This window comes from Oncorhynchus mykiss, chromosome 12 (assembly GCF_057628025.1).
Source record: "Oncorhynchus mykiss isolate SJ-2025 chromosome 12, ASM5762802v1, whole genome shotgun sequence".
NCBI classification, from domain to species: domain Eukaryota; kingdom Metazoa; phylum Chordata; class Actinopteri; order Salmoniformes; family Salmonidae; genus Oncorhynchus; species Oncorhynchus mykiss.
This window is the reverse complement of record NC_143033.1, coordinates 40,406,617-40,431,636: the sequence shown is the minus strand read 5'-3', so window position 1 is coordinate 40,431,636 and position 25,020 is coordinate 40,406,617. Positions and strand designations below refer to the sequence as shown.

The 25,020-nt window shown below is 43.8% G+C and overlaps 1 protein-coding gene across 2 annotated transcripts in view; it reads left to right on the top strand.

The window, feature by feature from the left end:
* LOC110537608 (zinc finger and BTB domain-containing protein 16-A) overlaps positions 1-25,020 on the top strand; it is a 121,812-nt gene that overhangs the window by 37,194 nt on the left and 59,598 nt on the right. For both annotated transcript variants that reach the window (XM_036937566.2, XM_036937568.2), the window contains exon 3: positions 11,806-11,903. In XM_036937566.2, the coding sequence (XP_036793461.1) occupies positions 11,806-11,903 (98 nt within the window). The remainder of the gene's footprint in view (positions 1-11,805; positions 11,904-25,020) is intronic.

The window sequence follows — 25,020 nt, the reverse complement described above, 5'->3', positions numbered from 1 at the left end:
AAAGGTGAAATAAAATACAAAAATAAATAGAATATAGGGTGTTCACTCACTGCTCTAGAATGTGGTAAAATAAGGTTAAATTCAAGAGGGTGCCCTATGTTATTATGAATCACATACAATTAATCATCAGATTGTTCTCTACAATATTACAACCTTTAATATGCTTGTACTTAACAGTGTTGATTAAATAAGAACGTTAGTTTGTTGTGACCATTTGCTAGGGGGGCATCTCCATTTTCTGCATTGGGACATTTGAGGTGTTTTCACTCTTTGGACCAATCAAAATCAACTTGATACCCTTGTCACTTTCGTCACCAGATAGGTGGCTTTCTATTGCTCTAACCCTGGTCAATCAATGTTGAGAAGGACCGTTTATATGGCGATGTAAAGGGAACTAATCACACCATGAAAATTGGAACCGATTTTCTTTGGGGAGGATATACAGTTGAAGTCGGAAGTTTACATACACTTAGGTTGGAGTCATTAAAACTCGTTTTTCAACCACTCCACAAATGTGTTGTTAACAAACTATAGTTTTGGCAAGTCGGTTAGGACATCTACTTTGTGCATGACACAAGTAATTTTTCCAACCATTGTTTACAGACTATTATTATTTCACTTATAATTCACTGTATCACAAGTCCAGTGGATCAGAAGTTTACATAAACTAAGTTGACTGTGCCTTAAAACAGCTTGGAAAATTCCAGAAAATGATGTCATGGCTTTAGAAGCTTCTGATAGGCTAATGGACATCATTTGAGTCAATTGGAGGTGTACCTGTGGATGTATTTCAAGGCCTACCTTCAAACTCAGTGCCTCTTTGCTTGACATCATGGGAAAATCAAAAGAAATCAGCTAAGACCTCAGAAAACAAATTGTAGACCTCCACAAGTCTGGTTCATCCTTGGGAGCAATTTCAAAATGCCTGAAGGTACCACGTTCATCTGTACAAACAATAGTACACAAGTATGAACACCATGGGACCACGCAGACGTCATACTACCGCTCAGGAAGGAGATGAGTTCTGTCTCCTAGAGATTAACGTACTTTGTTGTGAAAAGTGCAAATCAATCCCAGAACAACTCTGTGGTCCAACTCAACCAAAAACATCTCAATTGGGTTAAGGTTGGGTGATTTGTGGAGGCCAGATTATCTGATGTAGCACTCCATCACTCTCCTTCTTGGTCAAATAGCCCTTACACAGCCTGGAGGTGTGTTGGGCCATTGTCCTATTTAAAAACTAATGATAGTCCCGCTAAGCGCAAACCAGATGGGATGGCTTATTGCTGCAGAATGCTGTGGTAGCCATGCTGGTTAAGTGTGCCTTTTTAATTCTAAACAAATCACAGACTGTGTCACCAGCAAAGCATCCCCACACCATCACACCACCTCCTCCATGCTTCACGGTGGGAACCACACATGCGGAGATCATCCGTTCACCTACTCTGCGTCTCACAAAGACACAGTGAATGGAACTAAAAATCTCAAATTTGGACTCATCAGACCTCAGGACAGATGTCCACCGGTCTAATGTCCATAGCTTGTGTTTCTTGGCCCAAGCAAGTCTCTTATTATTGGTGTCCGTTAGTGGTTTCTTTACAGCAATTAGACCTTGAATGCCTGATTCACGCAGTCTCCTCTTAACAGTTGATGTTGAGATGTGTCCGTTACTTGAACGCTGAAGGATTTATTTGGGCTGCAATTTCTGAGGCTAATAACTCTAACTTATCCTCTGCAGCAGAGGAAACTCTGGGTCTTCCTTTCCTGTGGTGGTCCTCATGAGAGCCAGTTTCCTCACAGCGCTTGATGGTTTTTGCGACTGCACTTGAAGAAACTTTAAAAGTTCTTAATGTTCCCGTATTGACTGACCTTCATGTCTTAAAGTAATAATGGACTGTTGTTTCTCTTTGCTTATTTGAGCTGTTCTTGCCATTATATGGATTTGGTCTTTTTACAAATAGGGCCATATTCTGTATATCACCCCTACCTTGTCACAACACAACTGATTGGCTCAAACGCATTAAGAAGGGAAAAAATGCCATAAATTAACTTTTAACAAGGCACACCTGTTATTGAAATGCATTCCTGGTGACTACCTCATGAAACTGGTTGAGAGAATGCCAAGAGTGTGCATAGCTGTCATCAAAGCAAAGGGTGGCTACTTTGAAGAATCTCACATTTAAAATATATTTTGGTTTGTTTAACCCTTTTTTGGTTACTACACGATTCCGTATGTGGTATTTCATAGTTTTGACATCTTCACTATTATTCTACAATGTAGAAAATAGTACAAATAAAGAAAAATCCTTGAATGAGTATAGTAGGTGTCCAAACTTTTGACTGGTAATGTGTGTGTATATATACATATACACTGAACAAAAATATAAAGGCAACATGTAAAGTGTTGTTCCATGAGCTGAAATACAAGATCCCAGAAATGTCTCAAATTTGGTCTGCAAATTTGTTTACATCCCTGTTAGTTAGCATTTCCCTTTTGCCAAGACATCCATCCACCTGACAGGTGTGGCATATCAAGAAGATGATTAAACAGTGTGATCATTACACAGGTGCACCTTGTGCTGTGGACAATAAAAGGCCACTAAAATGTGCAGTTTTGTCGCACAACACAATGCCACAGTTGTCTCAAGTTTTGAGGGAGTGTGCAATTAGCATGCTGACTGCAGGAATATTAACCAAATCTGTTGCCAGAAAATGTGCTTTTCTTTTCTCTCGCATAATATACCGTAGTTTGAGAATTTGGCAGTACATCCAACCGGCCAAACAACCACAGAACACGTGTAACCACGTCAGCCCAGGACCTCCACATCGTGCTTATTCACCTGTGGGATTGTCTGAGACCAGCCACCCAGACCGCTGATGAAACTGAGTGTTTCAACAACCGAAGAAATTCTGCACAAACTGTCAGAAACCGTTTCGGGAAGCTCATCGGCGTGCTCGTCGTCCTCACCAGGGTCTTGACCTGACTGCAGTTCGCCATCGTAACCAACTTCAGTAGGAAAATTAATCTGTGTCGTGCAGATGGCAGATAGCGTCTATGGCATTGTGTGGGCGAGCAGTTTGCTGATGTCAACGTTGTGAACGGAGTGCCCCACGGTGGCAGTGGGGTTATGATATGGGCAGGCATAAGCTATGGATAATGAACACAATTGCATTTTATTGATTGCGATTTGAATGCACAGAGATGCGTGAAGAGATCCTGAGTCCCATTGTCGTGCCATTCATCCGCTTCTCCATTCATCCGCCGCCATCACCTCATGTTTCTACATGATAATGCACAGCCCCATTTCGCAAGGATCTGTACACAATTTCTGGAAGCTTAAAATGTCCAAGTTCTTCCATGGCATGCATATTCACCAGCCATGTCACCCATTGAGTATGTTTGGTATGCTCTGAATCGACATGTAGGACAGTGTGTTCCAGTACCCGCCCTTATCCAACAACTTCGCACAGCCATTGAAGAGTGGGACAACATTCCACAGACCACAATTAACAGCCTGATCAACTCTTTGACAGATAAGTGTTGCACAGCGTGAGGCAAGTGGTGGTCACACCAGATACTGACTGGTTTTCTGAACCGCACCCATACCTTTTTTTTAAGGTATCTGTGACCAACAGATCCATATATGTATTCCCAGTCACGTGAAATCCATTGGTTAGGGCCTAATGAATTTATTTTGATTGACAAATGTCCTTATATGAACTGTAAATCTTTGAAATTGTTGCATGTTACATTTATATTTTTGTTCATCGTATGTTGGCTAAATTCTTTGTTTTGTATTCTGCAGATTTCTTTTTTTTTTTAAAGTCCTGTTATCGCATGCAATCCTGCAGCCACTACCTAGCTTGTCAGTTGACGTTTGTGCCGTTCTGCCCGCAGAGCAGTGACGGAGTTCTATTAAACAGCAACAGTCTTTGACCATGGCCGTAATTACATTCTATTCACTAATCATGCTTAATTCTCTGAGTAAATTATCTACCTTTTGAACCATACATGGTAGAGGCATAGGGTTTGGATTATTGTTTTTCTGATGCAATTCTCTATTGAACAAAGTATTTATATAAACCTAATAGTATACCTCAGATGGTAAATTCTTGAGAGAAAAAGACTGGGGGAACCCAGCTTCTAAGCTTGGCGGAGATTCGGGCATAAAACCTGGGATTAGGCGGAAATGATGTGTCTCTGCCCAGGTATGGCTACTAGGAGTGGCGGTCCTATGTCGGGGCCCTGTACAGAACCAATGTGTGGGGCTAATACTCCAGTTCTGCCTGTTGACTACACAGAAAAGAGGCTTCAGCCAGGGATAATGAAAGGAGCGCTGTGTCGCGTTCCCCTGGACGACATAATTGAGCATTGTTCAACGCCTGCAGTCTCTCTCTCCCCCACCACCAATACACCTCCACTGTCTGGGACTGCTGCTCGAGAACCACTCTTTCACGATGAGAGGCACCGAACAGCAGCGAGCCAGTCAACACGGTGATTATTTAACCAATCTCCCAGCAGAAGCCATGTTAGAGCCACGGTTTTGGGTCTGTAATGATGACATAGAGCGTGATAATGATGGCAGAGTGTGAATGGGAATTGATTAGTGCGGGTGGTTTTGAGTCGACCACTAACACTGATATTACAGGCAATAACTCAATTGATAACATTGGGCCATTATGGAAACGAATATCCTTTTGGCATTCAACAGACATCTCCCTTAATGCCGCGCTATTATGCTCCCCCTCCCCCCAACCGCCCACCCTCCCTTGTAAATTCATTTAATTTAATATATTTCCCTTTTTACCTCAAGAATATTGTCTTGCTGTATCTATCCCTGTACCCCCAGGCACATTTGGGGGTGGTAATCTTTGGGTATTATAAATAACGCCTCTGTACCAGGGATGAAAGGCAGTGGCGCTCTCTCTCTTTTTCCTCCCTCCCTCCTCTCCCAGCCTGCCTGCTACTTGTCTATGCTTAGCACGTAGCTTGCAGCATGTGTGAGTGTGGCTGGGAATTCATATGAACGTCTCGCAGCGGGGGAAAAGGGGGCTAGTCATTGACATGTGTAGGACGGCTCTGGGCTAATAAGAAATGGATGTGGCATTTGTTTTTATGAATGCCATTAAAATAGGGCCCGAGCTGTGATGGCGTTCGTTTTGTTTGTTTTTCTGTGTCCCTGTTTTCTCTTTTTTTTGTTTTTTTATTTTTTTTTTTATCCCTTTGTATTATCGTGCTCCAATCTCCCCCTCACGCTGTCTGATGGTCGTCATCTGCGTGGCTCGCCTGGTCCTAATGGGCTGGAAACGCCTGTGGAAAAAAGACCCTCGCCTCACCGCACGGCTCTGGAGATCGGGGAAAGAATACCAAAATAAAAACCGCTGGCAGAGCCAGAGGCATCTCGTAGCCACTTATGGCTGCATTAGGATCATCTACCGATGTGTCATCTAGCCGTCACTTGCGTTATTACAGTTTTGTTCACAAGTGCTCCCCCTCCCACATGTTGTTATATCAGCCTCTGGATGTAACAATGTCTGGTTTCTTTAATATCATAGATGGTTGTTTTACCCTTGTGTATATGAGGCAAGGAACAGCTAACCTTAGCCACCACTAAAGGATAGCTCGGTGGAAGAACCCAAAAAAGTGCAAATGCCACTCCGTCAATTAAGATTAATCATCATTATGCAAATGTTTTGGCAGAGCGGTGTCGACACCTGACTGAGATCTCTATTAAAAAGCAGCTAGTGAGGCAAATAGACGGACAGCTTGAGCTCCCCTTCTTCCTCCCTCTTTCTCTCCCTCCCTCTCTGTTCTCCCTGCCACATTGTTGGCCCCCTCTTTTGACAAATACCTTAATCTGACTGTGTGTGCACATGGGACGGATGGCGTGCGTGCTTCTTAGGGCCCCGAGTGAGAGACCCCCCCCCCAGAGGAGGAGACTAATGGGACTGGCTCCCCCAGATAGGCCACTCAGCCTCTCCATTTCCAGGCACATTGAGGACAAACACTCACTCTACAATTTATCATTTATTTTATGGTGACCCTGCCCCAATCTATACACATGCCTCTTTCTCCTCCTTTTCCAATGCCGTCTCGTCTTTTCCTCTCCTGTTCTCTCCATTTGCCCCCTCGCCTGTATGCCAAGTATCATCTCAAGTTGTTTTAAGAATGCCGTTGAGAAGGGAGGCTAGAGAAGGATTGGAAGGATGAAAGGCAATAAAGGAGGAGGGCAATGTTCCTGGGTTTCGGCGGAGAGATGTTTTGAAGTAGCTGTAAAGGCGTAAGCGCAGCAGTCAAGTTTCTTTTTGTATTCGGTTCATTTCTTTTGATTGGACTCTTTGTTTTGATGAGCTGACGTGTAACGTTAATATTAACATGCTGATGTGCAATAGTAGGAAAGCCTTTGTCGACTCCATCCAGGAATATAAAGATTTTAAGGACTTGCTATATTTAATGCACTTCCAGAATGTTTCCATACTGATGACGTAGATTATTATTAGATTATTCAACCGCTTAACCAAACAGATGACTAAACTGTTGTTGTGGCAGTTCAGTTGAGTATACTGTTGTTTTAGTGGTACTGAAGCTTGTTTCAGTTTTTTCTTTTAATGGCGTCATCTAGCAGAGACCCCTGCGTTGAGGGCCGTCCCCGGACAGGAGAACTCCCGGCTATGATGTAGAGCCAGCGTGGTCTACTGGCGAGTGAAAAAGTTCAGGTTTATACGAGGCACGCTGTAACAGCTCAATAACACAGGCCTGTAATCTACTCCCGTTTCAAACACTTCCCTGATTTACGAGCCCGCGCACCACTCCAGCGCCGAAATGAGGTGTTCAGCGTATGTTTTGTTTACATACATTTTTTATTTATTGCCGTTGTCAAAACTGACTGCTGGACAAAGTCGCTTATTAACTGAGTAAATGGCTTGAGTTTTTTTATGTCAGCTTCCTTAATGACTACAGTCAGTCTGTTTCAAACGAGTCCCCCCTAACCCCCTCCCCCCCACACACATATACACTACCACCCCCTCATGTCCTAAGAGAGGGGTGTGTGTGTGTGTGTGTGTGTGTGTGTGTGTGTGTGCATAGGGAGGGAGGGAGTCCTGAGGGGACTGGGAGCTGCCACAGTTCACACATGGAGAGGAAAGGGAGGGCGAGGGGGTCTTTTGTGCAGATACATCTGGTGGAGGGGTCAGAGCTCCTTTGGTCAGAAAGTAGAACTTGTAATAATTGCTTGGTCGTTTCGGCTTTCCGCCTCCGTCCACCGCCACCCACCCCCAAATAAACTGCTTTTTATCCAGGCTAATGGACCTGCCACCAGCACCGAGACAGGAGGCTGTTAGCACAAGTCCCAGGATGGGCTGCCAGGCTGCTGACTGCCGCTGCGCTAAATCACCAGCAAGGGTCACTCTGAGTTTCTGCCGCCTGTAAAATTAAGTAGCTGTAAAAAGAAATGCTTCCATAAAAAAACACAAAGTTAATGGTAATGTTAACATTGTGTGGCTCTCTGCCATTAACTTTTTGTGGCAGGAGGGTGTCGTTTCATTCAGTCATTTTGAATCTTAGCAGTGTTCACATTTGTCGTGCATGCTATTTTTGGGGCAGATAGCATTACATTGTGTACAGTTGAAGTTTACATACACTTAGGTTGGAGTCATTAAAACTAGTTTTTCAACCACTCCACAAGATTCTTGTTAACAGACTATAGATTTGGCAAGTCAGTTAGGATATCTACTTTGTGCATGACACATGTAATTCTTCCAACAATTGTTTACAAACAGATTATATCACTTATAATTCACTGTATCACAATTCCAGTGGGTCAGAAGTGTACATACATTGTGCCTTTCAAATTCCGAAAGTTATGTCATGGCTTTAGCTTCTGATAGGCTAATCAACATCATTTAAGTCAATTGGAGGTGTACCTGTGGATGTATTTCAAGGCCTACCTTCAAACCCAGTGCCTCTTTGCTTGACATCATGGGAAAATCAAAAGAAATCAGCTAAGACCTCATTAAAAAAATTGTAGAACACAGCAAGTCAGGTTCATCCTTGGTAGCAATTTCCAAACGCCTGAAGGTACCACGTTCATCTGTACAAGCAATAGTACGCAAGTATGAACACCATGGGACCACGCAGCTGTCATACCGCTCAGGAAGGAGATGCGTTCTGTCTCCTAGAGATGAATGTACTTTGGTGCGAAAAGTGAAAATCAATCCCAGAACAACAGCAAAGGACCTTGTGAAGATGCTGGAGGAAACCGGTACAAATAAAACAAGTCATTTATCGACACAACCTGAAAGGCCGCTCAGCAAGGAAGAAGCTACTATTCCAAAACCGCCATAAAAAGCCAGACTACGTTTTACAACTCCACATGGGGACAAAGATCGTACTTTTTGGAGAAATGTCCTCTGGTCTGAACTGTTTGGCCATAATGACCATCGTCATGTTTAGAGGAAAAAGGGGGAGGCTTGCAAGCCGAAGAACACCATCCCAACCATGAAGCACGGGGGTGGCAGCATCATGTTGTGGGGGTGCTTTGCTGCAGGAGGGACTGGTGCACTTCACAAAATAGATGGCATCATGAGGCAGGAAACTTTTGATATATTGAAGCAACATCTCAAGACATCAGTCAGGAAGTTAAAGCTTGGTCGCAAATGGGTCTTCCAAATGGACAATGACCCCAAGCATACTTCCAAAGTTGTGGCAAAAATGTCTTAAGGACAACAAGGTATGGGAATGGCCATCACAAAGCCCTGACCTCATCCTATAGAAAAAGTATGTGTGAGCAAGGAGACCTAGAAACATGGCTCCGTTACACCAGCTCTGTCATGAGGAATGGGCCAAAATTCACCCAACTTGTTGTGGGAAGCTTGTGGAAGGCTACCCGAAACATTTGACCCAAGTTAAACCATTTAAAGGCAATGCTACCAAATACTAATTGAGTTTATGTAAACATCTGTAAACATTCTGACATTTCACATTCTTAAAATAAAGTGGTGATCCTAACTGACCTAAGACAGGGAATTTTTACTAGGATTAAATGTCAGGAATTGTGATAAACTGAGTTTAAATGTATTTGGCTAAGGTATATGTAAACTTCTGACTTCAACTGTAGGTATTCTCAGCTTTCCAAATAGAAATGCCACAATAGGGATTATTCCGTAACAATTGCAATAGCCCTTGCTGAGCATTCTCAATTGCCCAGCCTAATTTGGTTTTAAACGCAAAACTCCTTAAGCCCAATAGCGAAGACGTACCATGTTGCAACTATTCCCTAGTATGCTAAATATATAGAGCCCTATAAACCACTGTCATTCTGTCTGCCTCTGTCTGTCTGGTCGAAACACCATCAGGTTCCTCTCTGCTTTAGACGAGTTGGTCCTCTGTTAGATTCAGCTCCATCTCTCTCCCCTCCAGATGGACAGAAGCCTCCCATTTCCAACACCTCCCTGGCCTCCATGCGTATAAGGTTGAGTCGGTACACATGCTCCCCTCTCTCCAGCCCCTTGCAGTCCCCTTAATAAGTCCATCTACTCTTCATCAGCTTTCTGTACCAGGGGACAATGGCCAGATTGAGGGGCCACAACAAAAGGCCTTTGAAAAGTCCCCTACAGTAAGATGTTGTGTTTGTGTGCATCACTCAGTGTCCCCAAGGTGCGCGGACCCCTGGTCTTTTCCCAGCTCCCCTCCTGCCACAGCCGCTCGCCCACCATCGCGTTTTGAAGTGGCCCTTTTTTATTTTTGGAGACGTTTACAGGCCTTTTTAATTACTTACAGCTTGCCAAAGGGCTTTGCTGCCTCATTCTTCCTTTTGTTTGTCGAGGTCTTTCCACAAATCCTACTCTTGTTAAACCAGCCATCAGGATTTTGTAAGGTTTCTAGATGTTTTCTCACTCTCTCTCTCCCCTTTTCCTTTTGTTTATTTTGATTTGTGATTTTTCACTCTCTCCCTCGGTCCTCAAAGCGGTTTTCCATCAATTAATCTTAATTGAAGTCACACCAGACTTCCTTGCTTAATAATTCTTGCCACCATTGTCACAGATGGCTTGCTCTCGTTTGCAGCAGGAGCTGTAAATCAATTTTGATTTGGCGTTTGACATCAATCAATCGTCATTTTACTCCCCAAACATCCTCTGCTCTTTTGTGAGACGCCAAGATGGATCGCTGTGTCAAGTTTACGAAGTTCAGATCTCCTTATCAAGGGTATTGTTTCCCTGAGAACTCACACACTAAGACAATTTTTTCCGTCGTCTGATTTGATACTGAGACAATCCAGCTTGAAGTGCTCTGATTATCACTTCATTCAGGCATACAATGCACTCGACACAAAACCGCTCCTCACCTGAACATAAAAAGGAAACTATTTTGGTGCATTCTTCTCACTCGCATCCTTTTTTACATACCATTTTCTCTCAGCTTTTGACAGTTTGGTGACTAGTTTAATTGTGCACAAACAGGAATGTGAGAACCGGAACATATGTCTTTTGTTTCCCATTCTGAGACGTACAACAGTTGGCGCCGAGGTTCAACCATTGAGCTAATTACTTCTCTGGTAACAATTCCAGAATGCTGTAATCATGCTAATAAAAATACATTTGGCTTACCATTTTTAACAAATTGCCAGCGGTCTTTGAGCCGGTCAGTGGGCTCCGGCGAGGCCCACTTAGGCAAGAACATCAATAAAACAATAAAAGGGCATACCTGCTAGGGGTGAATGTTTGTATATTTTATGGGGGGGGGGGTGACCTGAGCATTCTCTCTGAGTGTTGTGTTCTTAAGCGCGGCATTGTTTGAAGTCGTTCTGTGTGTGTGGACTGTCAAGCCAAGCCTTGATCTGCTTATCTCTTCCTTGAAGGATGCAATATGTCTTAAAGATAACGGCCAAACTACAGTGTGTGTGTGTGTGTGTGTGTGTGTGTGTGTGTGTGTGTGTGTGTGTGTGTGTCGTTCTCGAGGGGCTTAGCGAGGCTATCTGCAAAAATGGCAATTGTTTGCCAATCTGTGTCCTTTAATTGCTTCAGAACAGATTTAGATACATCTGAACAAAAGCTAATTTTGGATCTGCCCCTGGGGTGTTTGAGGATTTTGCAACAGATTGAGTTGTCAAGGTTCCTACCACATCGCCAAACTGAAATCTTCACATAGGTTGTCCAAGGTTGCCGAAGGTTGCATAGTTATCTAACCCCCATTTTCCTTTTCTGTGTAATTAAATAGTTACCCTTAGTTTAGGCTTGACCTTCTGGGCCACAACCATGTAGCTCTGCACCAACGCGTGTTCCTTCAGGTGGTGGCCATTTTGACTGAGCCATAAAGGAGCCATTTCCATAACAAGGGTCCAAAATAATAGGAATTGACAAGGGGACTCAAAACTGGCACGGTATAATAAAGGCTCATATTGTAAACCGGCTTCCCTTGTACGTCTCTCTGTGTAAATCATAGTCCACTTTATAGGACCTAATCCATCCAATGTGCGTCAATTCTATGACGGGTGTGCATGCTTGCCACAATAACACCTCCAGTGGAATAACATTTAGTGATTTTATAGCTGGAATAAGGTCGAGCTCCGTTTACTGTTATGCTTTGATGTACTGATTCATGGTCGGTGACGCCGTCTTACCAGTATCTGAGAAGCAAAGTGTTTGACAATACAAGGATATCATTGTGAGCAACACTGAACAGTGATGTAGGCAGCTGAATGGCAATTCACAGGTTTCATTCATGAATGTATATCTCTGACTGATTTTGATATTGACTGTAAAATCCAGACGACGTCCTGAAGATATGCTTCTCCCTCGTCGTTACAGGAAGCTGCACAGCGGTATGAAGACCTATGGATGTGAGCTGTGTGGGAAACGCTTCCTGGACAGCCTACGCCTTAGGATGCACTTGCTGTCTCACTCAGGTAAGAATCAACACTTGTGTGTCTGTATAGATATCTATACTGCATGTATTTACAAAAACAATACTGTACATGTAGAGATTTTTCATCCTGTGTTTAATACTGTGTAATACCCTATTTTAACAATGCATAGCAAAACAATTTTACTTTTTTTGTTTACATTCTACACTATATTAGAACATGACATTATGGACTTTGATATAGTCCCAGTTGGTATTGAATAGAACTCTGCGGTCCCGTACGCCTTGGTGGGAAAACAACCCATGGGTTCCTATCACAACGCCAACGTTACCCCAATGTGCTTGTTGAAGTCAGTTACATAACTTCATTCAAGAAAAGTACATGTCTAAAGATGACTTTTCAACATGGCCTGCCCCCGAGTGTTCTCATTACGTAATATTGTAGAACCTCCCTCATGCCCCTTTTCATGACGGTGCTAGCAGCCACGTGATTGCTAGCTACCAACCAGAACATTAAGCTAGCCAAGACCAACATCACCAAAAAAGAGATTATACAGATGCAAGTAGTGAGTGGAGTTAAACGGACTAGTACGTGTAGCCTACCTGGACACCAGGTCCCCACAATTTCCCACGCCAAGTAGCCGGAAGCCACAGGGCTTTTCGCGCAGGCTCTATATCCTTAAGTGGGAGCATTGCGAACCGTAGGTTGGGACTTTTGACCTGGTTACATGGTACATTGAACAACACAGCAGCTTCTCGGCATCTTTTGTTACTTCTGTCTTACAAAAATTTTTTACAACGAAGTTGGCTCTTTTACACCGGGGGTTAATGGGGTAGAATTTGTTGTTTTTTTCCTAATTTGTGGGCGTGTGTCACGGTTGTCGTAAGAACGAGACCAAGGCGCAGCGTACGTAGAGTTCCACATCTTTCTTACTAAGAAAAACTTCAGCAAAACAATAAACGAACCACAAAACGTGACTAAGTGGTGCACAAACACAAAACAATGTCCCACAAACACAGGTGGGAAAAATAACTACTTAAATATGATCCCCAATTAGAGACAACGATTACCAGCTGCCTCTAATTGGAATCATATAAAACACCAACATAGAAAATATAAACTAGCCTCTAGCCTCTAACTACCCTCTAGTCACGCCCTGACCTACTACAACAGAGAAACAAGGGCTCTCTATGTCAGGTGGTGACATCGCGGTCTAGGGGAATTCCTTACTATTGTGTGAATATCGACTCAGGGTATTGGCTGTGCATTGTACAGGCTTGATATTGAAATGGGATAACTTCACTGAACAAAAGTATAAACGCAACAATTTTACAGTTCATATAAAGAAATCAATCAACTGAAATCAATTCATTAGTTAATAATCTATGGATTTCACATGCCTGGGAATGCAGATATGCAAATACCTTTAAAAACAATAGGGGCTTGGATCAGAAAACCAGTCAGTATCTGGTGTGACCACCATTTGCTTCATGCAGCGCTACACTTCTCCTTCACATAGTTGATCAGGTCGTTGATTGTGGAATGTTGTACTGCTACTCTTCAATGGCTGTGCGAAGTTTCTGGATATTGTCGGGAACTGGAACACGCTGTCGTACACGTTTATCCAGAGCATCCCAAACATGCTCAATGGTGACATGTAGCGAGTAAGCAGGCTATGGAAGAACTGGGACATTTTCTTTTTGTAATCATCATATTATGAAAATGTTATTTTACATAGACAACCAAACAAAGTACAATCAAAGGAATACGGATACAGGAAAACATTACACAAAAAGGCAGTCATAAAATGTAGAAAATAATATATACAAACATCACAATTATAACATGGGGCATTTATGGGAGCTGTTCTACATAGGACCATAATGGAGACCAGATTTTCCAAAATGTATCAGACTTTAGTGTAAATCAAAGGTAAGTGCCTTCATGGGTATAATAGCAGACGCTTGAGAAATACACATTCTCGCAGATGGTACATCAGGCGTGGACCATAATGACAATATACACGTTTAGGCTAAGTAAACAAGGGTATTGAACAGATGTTCAGAGTCCGGGTCAAACGCAACATTTACAATCAAAGTAGAGGAAAATATACATTCGGTGAAAAAGCTAATTGCAGATATTCTTTGTGTAAATGAATATCATTCCAATAAGACTGGATTCTGCTACAGTACCAAACAAATGTGTGTGAAGGTGCAAGTATCCTGTTTACATTTGAAACGTAACTGTGATGCATTGGGAAACATTTTATGAAGGCAGACAGGTGTAAAGTAGGTTCTATGAAAACACTTGAAATGTAGTTATTGTATGCTTATGGAGGTGCATTTGGGGTAGACCCTTTCGCAGATAGAAGCCCATTCTTCCTCACCAAATGCATGTCCAATGTCTCTCTCCCAAACATGTCTCAACGCGTCATAGGATGAGGCACTTCTGTTCGCTAAAATAGAATATATGTCGGAGATTAAAACGCTCTAAACAGTACGATTCTTAAATAGTTTTTCAACTTCAGTAATTTGAAAACATAGTATATCGACTTTCTTCTGACTCTCTATGAAGTATCCAAGTTGTAGGTACTTAAACAAATCTTTGTTGGGTATGTCAAACTCAGTTTTTATCTGTTGAAACGATTTAAGAGTGTCCTGAGTAAATAAAGGCATAAGGTCAGCAATACCCTTCGTCTTACAGTCCAGAAGTCCAATACTCCTTTTTTTGGGGGGGGTGGGATCTGAATTAAGGGCAATCGGTGACCAGAGTGATGTGGTCGGGAATCTGCAAGTACCTCCTTGCATCTTTCAAAGCTAAGAGTGTATTATGTACTGAAAAATCCCACTCCTTTTTCTATTCTGGTTAGAGACCGTTTGCCCTGTTCTGTGAAGGGAGTAGTTCACAGCGTTGTACGAGATCTTTAGTTTCTTTGACATTTCTCGCATGGAATAGCCTTCATTTCTCAGAACAAGAATGGACTGATGAGTTTCAGAAAAACATTTGTTTCTTGCCATTTTGAGCCTGTAAAATCGATCCCACAAATGCTGATGCTCCATATACTCAACTAGTCTAAAGAAGGCCAGTTTCTTTTTTTCTTTTTGCTTCTTTAATCAGGACAACAGTTTTCAGCTGTCCTAACATAATTGCAAAATTATTTTCTAATGATCGATAAGCCTTTTAAAATTATAAACTTGGATTAGCTAACACAACTTGGCATTGGAACACAGGAGTGATGTTTGCTGAAAATGGGCCTCTGTACGCCTATGTAGATATTCCATAAAAAATCAGCCGTTTCCAGCTACAATAGTAATTTACAACATTAACAATGTCTATACTGTATTTCTGATCAATTTGTTATTTTAATGGACAAAGAATGGGCTTTTCTTTCTAGAACAAGGACATTTCTAAGTGACCCCAACCTTTTGGTGTGGTGTTTGTGTGTGAGTTAAGAACACATTCTTATTTACAATGACGACCTATCCCGGCCAAACCCTAACCTGGACGATGTTGGTCCAATTGTGCGCCGCCCTATGGGACTCCCAATCACTGCCGGTTGTGATACAGCCTGGAATCAAACCAGGGTCTGTAGTGATGCCTCTTTCACTGAGATGCAGTGCCTTAGGCGGCTGCAAAACTCGGTGGGGGATCTTAATCAGATATTTTGGCATTTCATTGTTCGATCTTGTACATTGTGAAGTATAAAGAGATTTATAGAAGTCGCAAAACGTATTATTGATAAGCAATGATCATAAGAAGTGGAGCCATCTGCCATCCATATAGACTTAATCAAGCCATCTGCCATCCATATAGACTTAATCAAGCGTTCATTCTGTTATTTTTTAAGTTGGTGTGCAAGTAGACGGCTCAGACTGTTACCAAACTCATAATATTTTTGCTTGGTAAAAATCAACGTTTTTTTGTTTTTTTTACATGCTTTGTATGCTCTAAATTGAGTTTGGCCTTAGCACAAGCTAGTGAATTCCAGTTCACCTGGGTTGATTATTAAGAAGTTGTAAATGCTTTACAGCCTCCAATTTGTTCCTATTTTCCATTCTAAGCTTCTTGATGATCGAGGCTTGGGAAATGATATGACCCCTTATACTTTATTTAGCAGCATCCCAGATAGTTGCAGCTGAGACAGGAGAGAGTTGATTGTCGAGACAGTAATGTGATCATTTATCTTTGATCACAGTGCAGAATCCTTCATTGTTAAGCAGAGACATCTCATTTTGGGGATTGTTTTGCCAATTTCAATATCTATATACACTGGGGCATGGTCAGAAATGACTATAGAACCAATAGCACATGACTGGACAAAATGCTAGTAAGTAGAGGGCCTAAAAAAAATAGTTACATCTAGAATATGGATTATGGGGTCTAAAGTAGAAAGTATAGTCTCTGACATTAGGATTTAGCTCTCTCCATACATTATGTCTACTAAACCAGATGAATCACAGATGTATTTGAGGCTCAATGATTCGAGACTGGAGCAGTTGATGATTTATCCAATTTACCCAAAGTACAGTTAAAATCTCCTGAAATAAACCCAAGTCCCTTTCAGTATTGATTAAATAATAAAATCATGTCAGACATACATTTGAGGGAGTATAGTAATATGTTGAAGTATATTACCTGTAATCAAAATAAACCGTCCTTCATGGTATCTTGGTGCTCAAATATATAAATTGGACATTTCCTTTTATTTAATACATTTTTTTTTAACCCGTTTTCTCCCCAATTTCGCTGTATCCAATTCTTTAGTTAGTCTTGTCTCATCGCTGCAACTCCCGTACGGACCCGGGAGAGGTGATGGTCGAGAGACCCGTGCGTCCTCCAAAACAAAACACAACCCAACCAAGCCGCACAGCTTCTTGACACAATGCCCACTTAATCCGGACGCTAGTTGCACCTTTGTGTCGGAGGAAACGCCGTGCACCTGGCGACCATGTCAGCATGCACTTCACCCAGCCCGCCACAGGAGTCGTTAGTGTGCAATGAGACAAGGACATCCCTGCCGGCCAAACCTTCCCCTAACCCGGACGACACTGGGCCATTTGTGCGCCACCCCATGGGTCTCTCGGTCGTGGCCGGCTGCGACAGTGCCTGGACTCGAACCCAGAATCTCTAGTGGCACAGCTTGCACTGCGCTGTAGAGCCTTAGACCACTGTGCCACACGGGTGACTGACATTTTTATTTTCAAAGATGGCAGTGCCTCTTTTGTTTGAACTAAAAGAAGAAAAGTACCCAGTCCCTCTTCAGCTTAGCGTGTTCTGTTGAAGATAAATGGGTCTCGTGTAGCATCGCAATTGAAACCCTTTCCTTTTTTAAGGATGTTAGTATTTTCTTAATCTTGACCACATGCCCACTACCCCGAACATTCCAGGAGACTGCTTTAAATGAACTGTTTATGTTACAGTGGTATTAGACTTAACCCAGAATGAGTAGTGCATCACAAAAACAAAACAAAATTAATAACACGCTTGTGTAACCCTAAAATAAAACCTGCAAATAAAAATATAACCCCACTGCCAAGTCTCAAAATGAAACGACAGAACCAAAAATAGTACCTACACTATTTTCTGTCACGCTACTAACAGGAAGCCCATTAAGTGTTTGTCCTATGTTGAATAATGGCGAATTAACATAGATCTATGGACATGTGAATGAAAAATGAATAGCCTAATATTTTAAATTGTCCTAAACATTATCACTATTGCACTCGTGCTGAACACACACACCATAGTCACATGTAGCCTCGCCTATATACTGTAATAAGAATGCCGCCCCATTTTGATAGTTAAAAGGTTGAAACCGAAACGTTTCAGCCCTGAGTGGAGAGGCCTCAGAACATGTCTTTACGTAGCCATGTTGAAACCGCACCCCCGAACTGGGACATTTTCAACTTCCAGGAATTCTCTACAGATTCTTGCGACATGGGGCTTGTGCATTATGTTAAAACATTTGGTGGTGGAGGTGCATTCAAATTCCCATCAATAAAATCCAATTGTGTTCATTTTCCGTAGCTTATACATGCCCATACCATAACCCCACCGCCACCATGTGGCACTCTGTTCACAAAGTTGACATTAGCAAACCGCTCGCCCACACGATGCCATACATGCTGTCTGCCCTCTGCCCGGTACAGTTGGAATTTGGATTCATCCGTGAAGAGCACACTTCTCCAGTATGCCAGTGGCCATCAAAGTTGATCATTTGGCCACTGAAGTTGATTACAATGCCGAACTGCAGTCAGGTCAAGAACCTGGTGAGGACGACGAGCACGCAGATGAGCTTCTCTGGGACGGTTTCTGACAGTTTGTGCGGAAATTATTCGGTTGTGCAAACCCCCAGTTTCATCAGCTGTCCGGGTGGCTGGTCTCAGATGATCCCACAGGTAAAGAAGCCAGATGTGGAGATCCTGGGCTGGCGTGGTTACACTTGGTCTGCGGTTGTGAGGCCAGTTGTACGTACTGCCAAATGCCCTAAAACTACATTAGAGGAGGCTCATGGTAGAGAAATTAACATTCAATTATCTGGCAGCAGCCCTGGTGGACATTTCTGCAATTAGCGTGCCAATTGCACGCTCCCTAAACTTGAGAGAACTGTGGCATTGTGTTGTGTGACACAACTGCAAATTATAGTGGCTTTTTATTGTCCCCAGCACAAGGTGCAATGATCATGCTGTTTAATCAGCTTCTTGATATGTCACAACTGTAGGGTGGATGGATTATCTTGACAAAGAAGAAATTATCACTAACAGGAGAGAAATAAGCTTTTTGTGTGTATGAACATTTCTGGGATCTTTTATTTCAACTCATGAAACATGTGACCAACACTTTGCATGTTGCGTTCATATTTGTGTTCAGTGTAGTACTCACGGATATGATTTAATGAACTGATAAAGACCCATAACATGAGATATATTTCCGGATTTACAACGGGCTGCAGTGGTTTTAAATCAACATTCAGTGGAGATTTTGGCCCCATTGGTTTAGAGCCTGGGCCATGGCATTAGCCATCTAAAAGCCATGTAATTCAACACACAGCGGCTATTGATCCAGCCAGGCTGACACTGGCCACGGTCAGCCTGTGGATTCAGGGCCTACTTAGTGCAGTTGGGCTTTTTTCTTTATTGGACTCCTCTCTTCCTCGGGCTTTAAGTGCAGATGGTTTATAGACGGTCTGTAAAAGCCATTGGACTCTGGGTTCCCTGTTGTGTAGGTTTCCCCTTACCCCTCCACGTGTTGGCCTGATCCAACCTCCTGCCCACCCACACGACATATGGGACTCCAGCCACCCTAGTCATAGACTGTTCTCTCTGCTACTGCCCCTCAAACGGTAGTCTAGGTCGGCACACTAAGTCTAGGTTCAAGAGGCTTCTAAACAGCTTCTACCCCCAAGCCACATGACTGAGGGAGAACAAACAACGGTGACATGACATCTCTCATTTACGTATAATGGGAGAGAAACGAACAACACTTGACTTGACTGACTGTTGTGTTTCCAGTGTGGAAGGAACATTATGTGGTCGTATGTGGAAACATATGTAAATCAAATAAAATTGTATTTGTCACATGCGCCAAATACAACAGGTGTTGTACAGTGAAATGTTTACTTACAAGCCATTAACCAAAAATGCAGTTTTAAGAAAATATCCCCCCCACTCCTGAACATCGAATCAAATGGCTACCCAGACTATTTGCTTTTTTATTTTGTATTTTTTACCCCTTTTTCTCCCCAATTTCGTGGTATCCAATTGTTTAGTAGCTACTATCTTGTCTCATCGCTACAACTCGCGTACGGGCTCGGGAGAGACGAAGGTTGAAAGTCATGCGTCCTCCGATACACAACCCAACCAAGCCACACTGCTTCTTAACACAGCGCGCATCCAACCCGGAAGCCAGCCGCACCAATGTGTCGGAGGAAACACCGTGCACCTGGCAACCTTGGTTAGCGTGCACTGCGCACGGCCCACCACAGGAGTCGCTGGTGCGCAATGAGACAAGGATATCCCTACCGGCCAAGCCCTCCCTAACCCGGACGATGCTAGGCCAATTGTGCATCGCCCCACGGACCTCCCGGTCACGACAGAGCCTGGGCGTGAACCCAGAGTTTCTGGTGGCACAGCTGGCACTGTAGTACAGCACCCTTAACCACTGCGCCACCCGGGAGGCCCTCCCAGACTATTTGCATTGTCCTCCCCCCCACCTCTCTCTACACTGCTGCTACGCTGTTATTATCTATGCATAGTCACTTGAATAACTCTACCTACATGTACATATTACCTCGACACCGGTGCCCCCTTATATAGCCCCGGTATTGTAATTTACTGCTTATTTGTTATTCTTATCTCTTACTTTTTTGGGGGTGGATATTTTCTTAACTGCATTTTTGGTTAATGGCTTGTAAGTAAACATTTCACTGTAAGGTTTACCTACACCTGTTGTATTCGGCGCATGTGACAGATAAAATTTGATTTGATTTACATATGTTTCCACATACGACCACAATGTTCCTTCCACACTGGAAACACAACAGTGTTGTTCGTTTCTCTCCCATTATATGTAAATGAGAGATGTCATGTCACCATTGTTTGTTCTCCCTCAGTCATGTTTCAAAGGGGTTTTGAACAAACAAATTAGTATCTCGCAATTAATGCCGGAGTCTGGGGCCTCAGGATGTAGCAACACAGGTTTTGATTTGTCGCCGAGGTGGCTCTCCCGCCATGTTGCGGCGGGGAGATGAATGACGCCTCACGCTGTGCCGGTGAATTGGCTCTGTGCACGACTCAGCATGTAAGAATACAGCTTTAAGGAAATATATTATGTTTATTTTAGAATCCCCTTCCAAATCCCCACTACTACACATTCGCTAGTCGGAAAGACCACAAACACAGCTCTTGTTTGACATCCATAATAAAAAGCATGTCTGTATTAAAGCTGGCTGTGACATTTATGACTACAACAGTGTAATAAACACACTGCAGGTCGGAGACCCCAACACATTCTCCCAGCCTCCCCAGTTTCTCAGATCCTGGAGCCAAAATCCCATGACACAACATTGAGTTTCTTCTTCTCTCTGAAATTCAGCAGAGTTTGTATTGTACACTGCCACCTCAGGCAACTCCTGCTGCGACAGTAAGACGGTGCGTGTAATCAAGCAATCCTTAGGGGAAGAATTATTGCAATGTGGAAGTTTTAAAATGAGTCGGGTAATCCCGGACTCAGCCGCTTCTCCTTGCCTCAGAGAAAGACTATAGAAGACTTCAAAAGAGGGTTTTACTATGGCTTGCTTAGCTCCCGGGTGCCTGTGGAAACGAGTCTTCAGCACCTAGGCTGCATAGTAAAGGCAGACCTGGTTGGCCTTAGTTTCCCCATCTTGATTGAGTCCAGATCTGGTCTAGCATCATCATTAACCAAGTCATTCAGGAGATCATTGGTCCAATCATTATCAGAGCTGTGAGTCATGACGAGAATGAAGTGGTTACTGGATGATAAAGCTGACTGCTTTCAACAGGTGAGTAGGTAAATACTCGACCTGACAAATTCTTGGCCACCCTCCAGAAATATTCATTGAAGTTGTCAATGGGTGGCAAGCTAAAAAAGGAAATGGCAAACAACCGTCTGCCTGCCTTTTCACACACATTTGAAACTCTAGGAAGAACCGCAAGAAATTATTCCCCTCAACAATGAAAAGTGAGTGAAGGATGTGGGCAGTGTATTTTTAGCTCAAGCGCTGAAACTTTCGCAGGGCTGGCTTGCTTGACGCACAATGCCAACCTGTGCTGTGTACATGTCAGTGTTGACTCATTGGAGCTTTGGTCTGGCGTAAAGCAGACAGGCGCTTCTATCAAGACAGCGACGGTTAGGGAGAGACGAGCGACGAGCCGAGGCCCTTTGATATTTTTTTTTGCCTCAGACTTTCAAATTCTTTTCCATCCCGACCTCGGTGCGTGTCTTGATTTTTATCATCTCTCTCTCTCTCTCTGAAATGACAGCTCACAGGTCCCTGTATATGCCCCCTCCCCCCCCAAACCAGCCCCCACCCTTCACCTAGCCTCAGACATACAGACAGAGAGTGAAAGAGAGATGGAAGGCGAGAGGGAGGAGGACGAGGAATACTTGTTGGTATGCACAGTGTACTGTGTGGGGATGTTTACCTTTTCAGCCGTCGCTGTCCCTCCCCTCCCCGCTCCAGTCCGCCAGTGCAGCCTGTCTCACTCACATTCTCTTCTCTCTCTCCCTTTCTCTCGCTCTCTCTCTCTCTTTTTCTCTCTCTTTTTCTCTTTCTCTCTCTCTCTCCCTTTCTCTCTCTCTCTCCCTTTCTCTCTCTCTCTCTCTCTCTCTCTCCCTTTCTCTCTCTCTCTCTTCTCTCGCTCCCTTTCTCTTCTCTCTCTCTCCCTTTCTCTTCTCTCTATCTGTCTGTGTCTCTCTCTCTCTCTGTCTGTGTCTCTCTCTCTCTCTGTCTGTGTCTCTCTCTCTCTGTCTGTGTCTCTCTCTGTCTCTGTCTCTCCCTCTGTGTGCTTGTTTTATCGGGGACTTGGCGGCTCGCCAGTCTGGGCTGCCTGCCACAGCCGAGGGTACAGTATGTACAGTGAGTCTTGTGCCAGTTTTTTTTCTAGTGTTTGTTATGAGTGGGGATTTTTTTATGTATTATTGTCTGTCGAGCAGTTAGTGTTTGCCGTGGCGGTGGTTGAGCCATCAGAGTAACTGTTGAATGTAAGAGGAGTCTGGTGGATGTCTAGCACCGATATGGTAAGCTGATGAGTGGGCCTCTGTGGGCCGTGGGCCCAATAAAGAAGTGGCGTGTGCCTGTGTTTTTCCCCAAGTTATAAGGTCACCGCGTCCTGGGAGCCCGCGAGGGGAAGGCAGAGTGGCCTGGAGGAACAGTGACTCAGCTGTTTGGGAACAGGGAAGGGAGAAACTCTGGCCCTTTAGGAGGTGTGATGTGAGATGCCCTGGTATCCCTTTTGGTAGAGTGTTGTGGAATAGTCTTGGGACCAGTTGGCCCACAGACTTAGATGATTTATAGTTACATTTTTTAAAGCACATGGATGCTTTATATGATGTAATTATTCCTCTTCTCCAAACCATGGCTGTTCAGGCTCAGTGAGCGAAAATAATGCACCATCAAAGCAAGTTTTTATCTCAACGTCTTTTTTAGATTCAAAAGCTCTAATCCTCTGTTTACAGTAACAGCCAAGAGTTCACAGATTAACCAACTGTATAGGCTGTGAAGTGGCAGAAATGAAACCCTATATGAGCTTTGGCTTGCAAAGCCAACTAAACTTGTACTGAGAGAAATGGAATTGATTGATTGAATGTTTTAATGGACAGACATGCTGTGCGCACACACATGCACACACAGAAACTAGATTAAATGACATACAGTAGACAGACACACACAGGGCCACGTGTGCACGCCGTCCAGACTCCCAGGGCTGTGTCATTAGCAGGCCTGTCCTGGCTGCCCCGGCCTGATTAAGTCTGGGCTCTATTCTCCAGGGAGACCCAGCTCTGGGCCTCACTTGACTTCATTAGCTCAGCCGTCTGAGCTAGGCTAGGGAGCAGTCTCGTCCGGCAGCAGGCCCCCTCCCTCACCACGCACAGACACACACGTTGCAAATACACACGCATGCACTCAGAAACCCACACTGACTCTAATACAGACACACAAAGGCACGTTACGTCCAGACGGCGAGACCCAGCCAGGATCACATGGGGGATATTACTGCCGGTGGACTATCAGGAAAAGAGTGTCATGTTTGCTGGAACATGACAGTACAGCTTGCCTCCTCCACTCTGAGGCTACGTGTGTATACTGTTATTTTCACTCTGCCATATTATCCCCCCTCACTGACACTTAAAAATGTCTCCAAAGCTTGTTTTGCTGGTTTCAAACTCGGTTAGCCAGCCAGCCACACTCAGGAAGGACAGTCACCTGTTTTGGGGTTGCCAGATATTTCTGCGATGGCTCACTGTTTGTCCCACGGTATCAGCCCTGGGGGATTCTTCTGCTCCCATTGTTAGTATTGCATTGTCTTTTCTGTCGGTCTTCCTGCTCTAACCCTTACTTGGGTTACAGTGTTAAAAGTTAACACTCTGGCAACCTAAGAAAACCTTGACAGAGGTTGTCTTAGACCCAGTCCATGTCACCAAGTTGACTCCAAATATCAAACTGCACACCTCTATTGGGTTGCCATTACAGAGCAGAGGAGCCATGAGCCAAGATCTTGGACCTCCCCCTCTTTCCTGCAGCCCACCTCATATCAACCCTGACATAATCTGCTAGTTAACTCTCAGTGCACCTGACTGACACCTGCTCCCACTTCTTTGTGCGCCCCATATAAATGGCTAAAGCATTAAGACATTGAAAAAATGTGAGGTATTTAGAAAAACGGAGTGCTGGGGAGTGGGAAAGAGGAAGTAGGGGGGATGATGAGAAAAGCCCAGGTGAAAGTGTTTCTCTCTCTCTTTCTCTTTCCCTCTGCCTCTCTCTCTCTTTCTTTCTCTCTCTCTCAACTGTCTTACTACCGTGGGAGCAGAACAGAGAGCGAGCGAGGAGTAGAGTATAGTGGAGCGGCTCGGTGGAGCTTTCTTGGCCCTGCTCCAGCTCTTCCCTCACAGTGATGACATCATGGTTGTGCCGGCAGGTCTGGATGTTCTGCCAGCATTCCAGCGTGTTTATGATCACTCGCAGATGTGTCCAAGAACATACTGTACCCAAACCAGAAATTAATGGAACTTGACTGCCTTCCAAGCCACATATTCCAAAATAGAGAAGGGCCTTGTGAATCAGGACAGGGAGGGGGACGTGGTGGGGGGTTGTGGAGGAAAAGCTCTAAAAGTTTTTTGGGGGGGAAAAAGTAGAAAAGAAAATGCCCTGTGATTTTACATGTATATTTTTCACAACAGCTGACACCATAGCTCACCGCCCCCACTCCCTCCCCTCCTCCCTCCCTCCAGTACATTAGCACAGGATGACAGACGGCATGGATAAATGGGCCAAGCTTCTGTTTGGCCGTGTGCCCTAACTCCTCTCTGGTGGTTTAAACCCATAATACTTTCCCTGACCTGTTGATGTACATTAAACCCCTATTTAAAAACAACACTTGAATTATTTGGGGCATAAATCTGCCTCCATTACAAAGGTCCA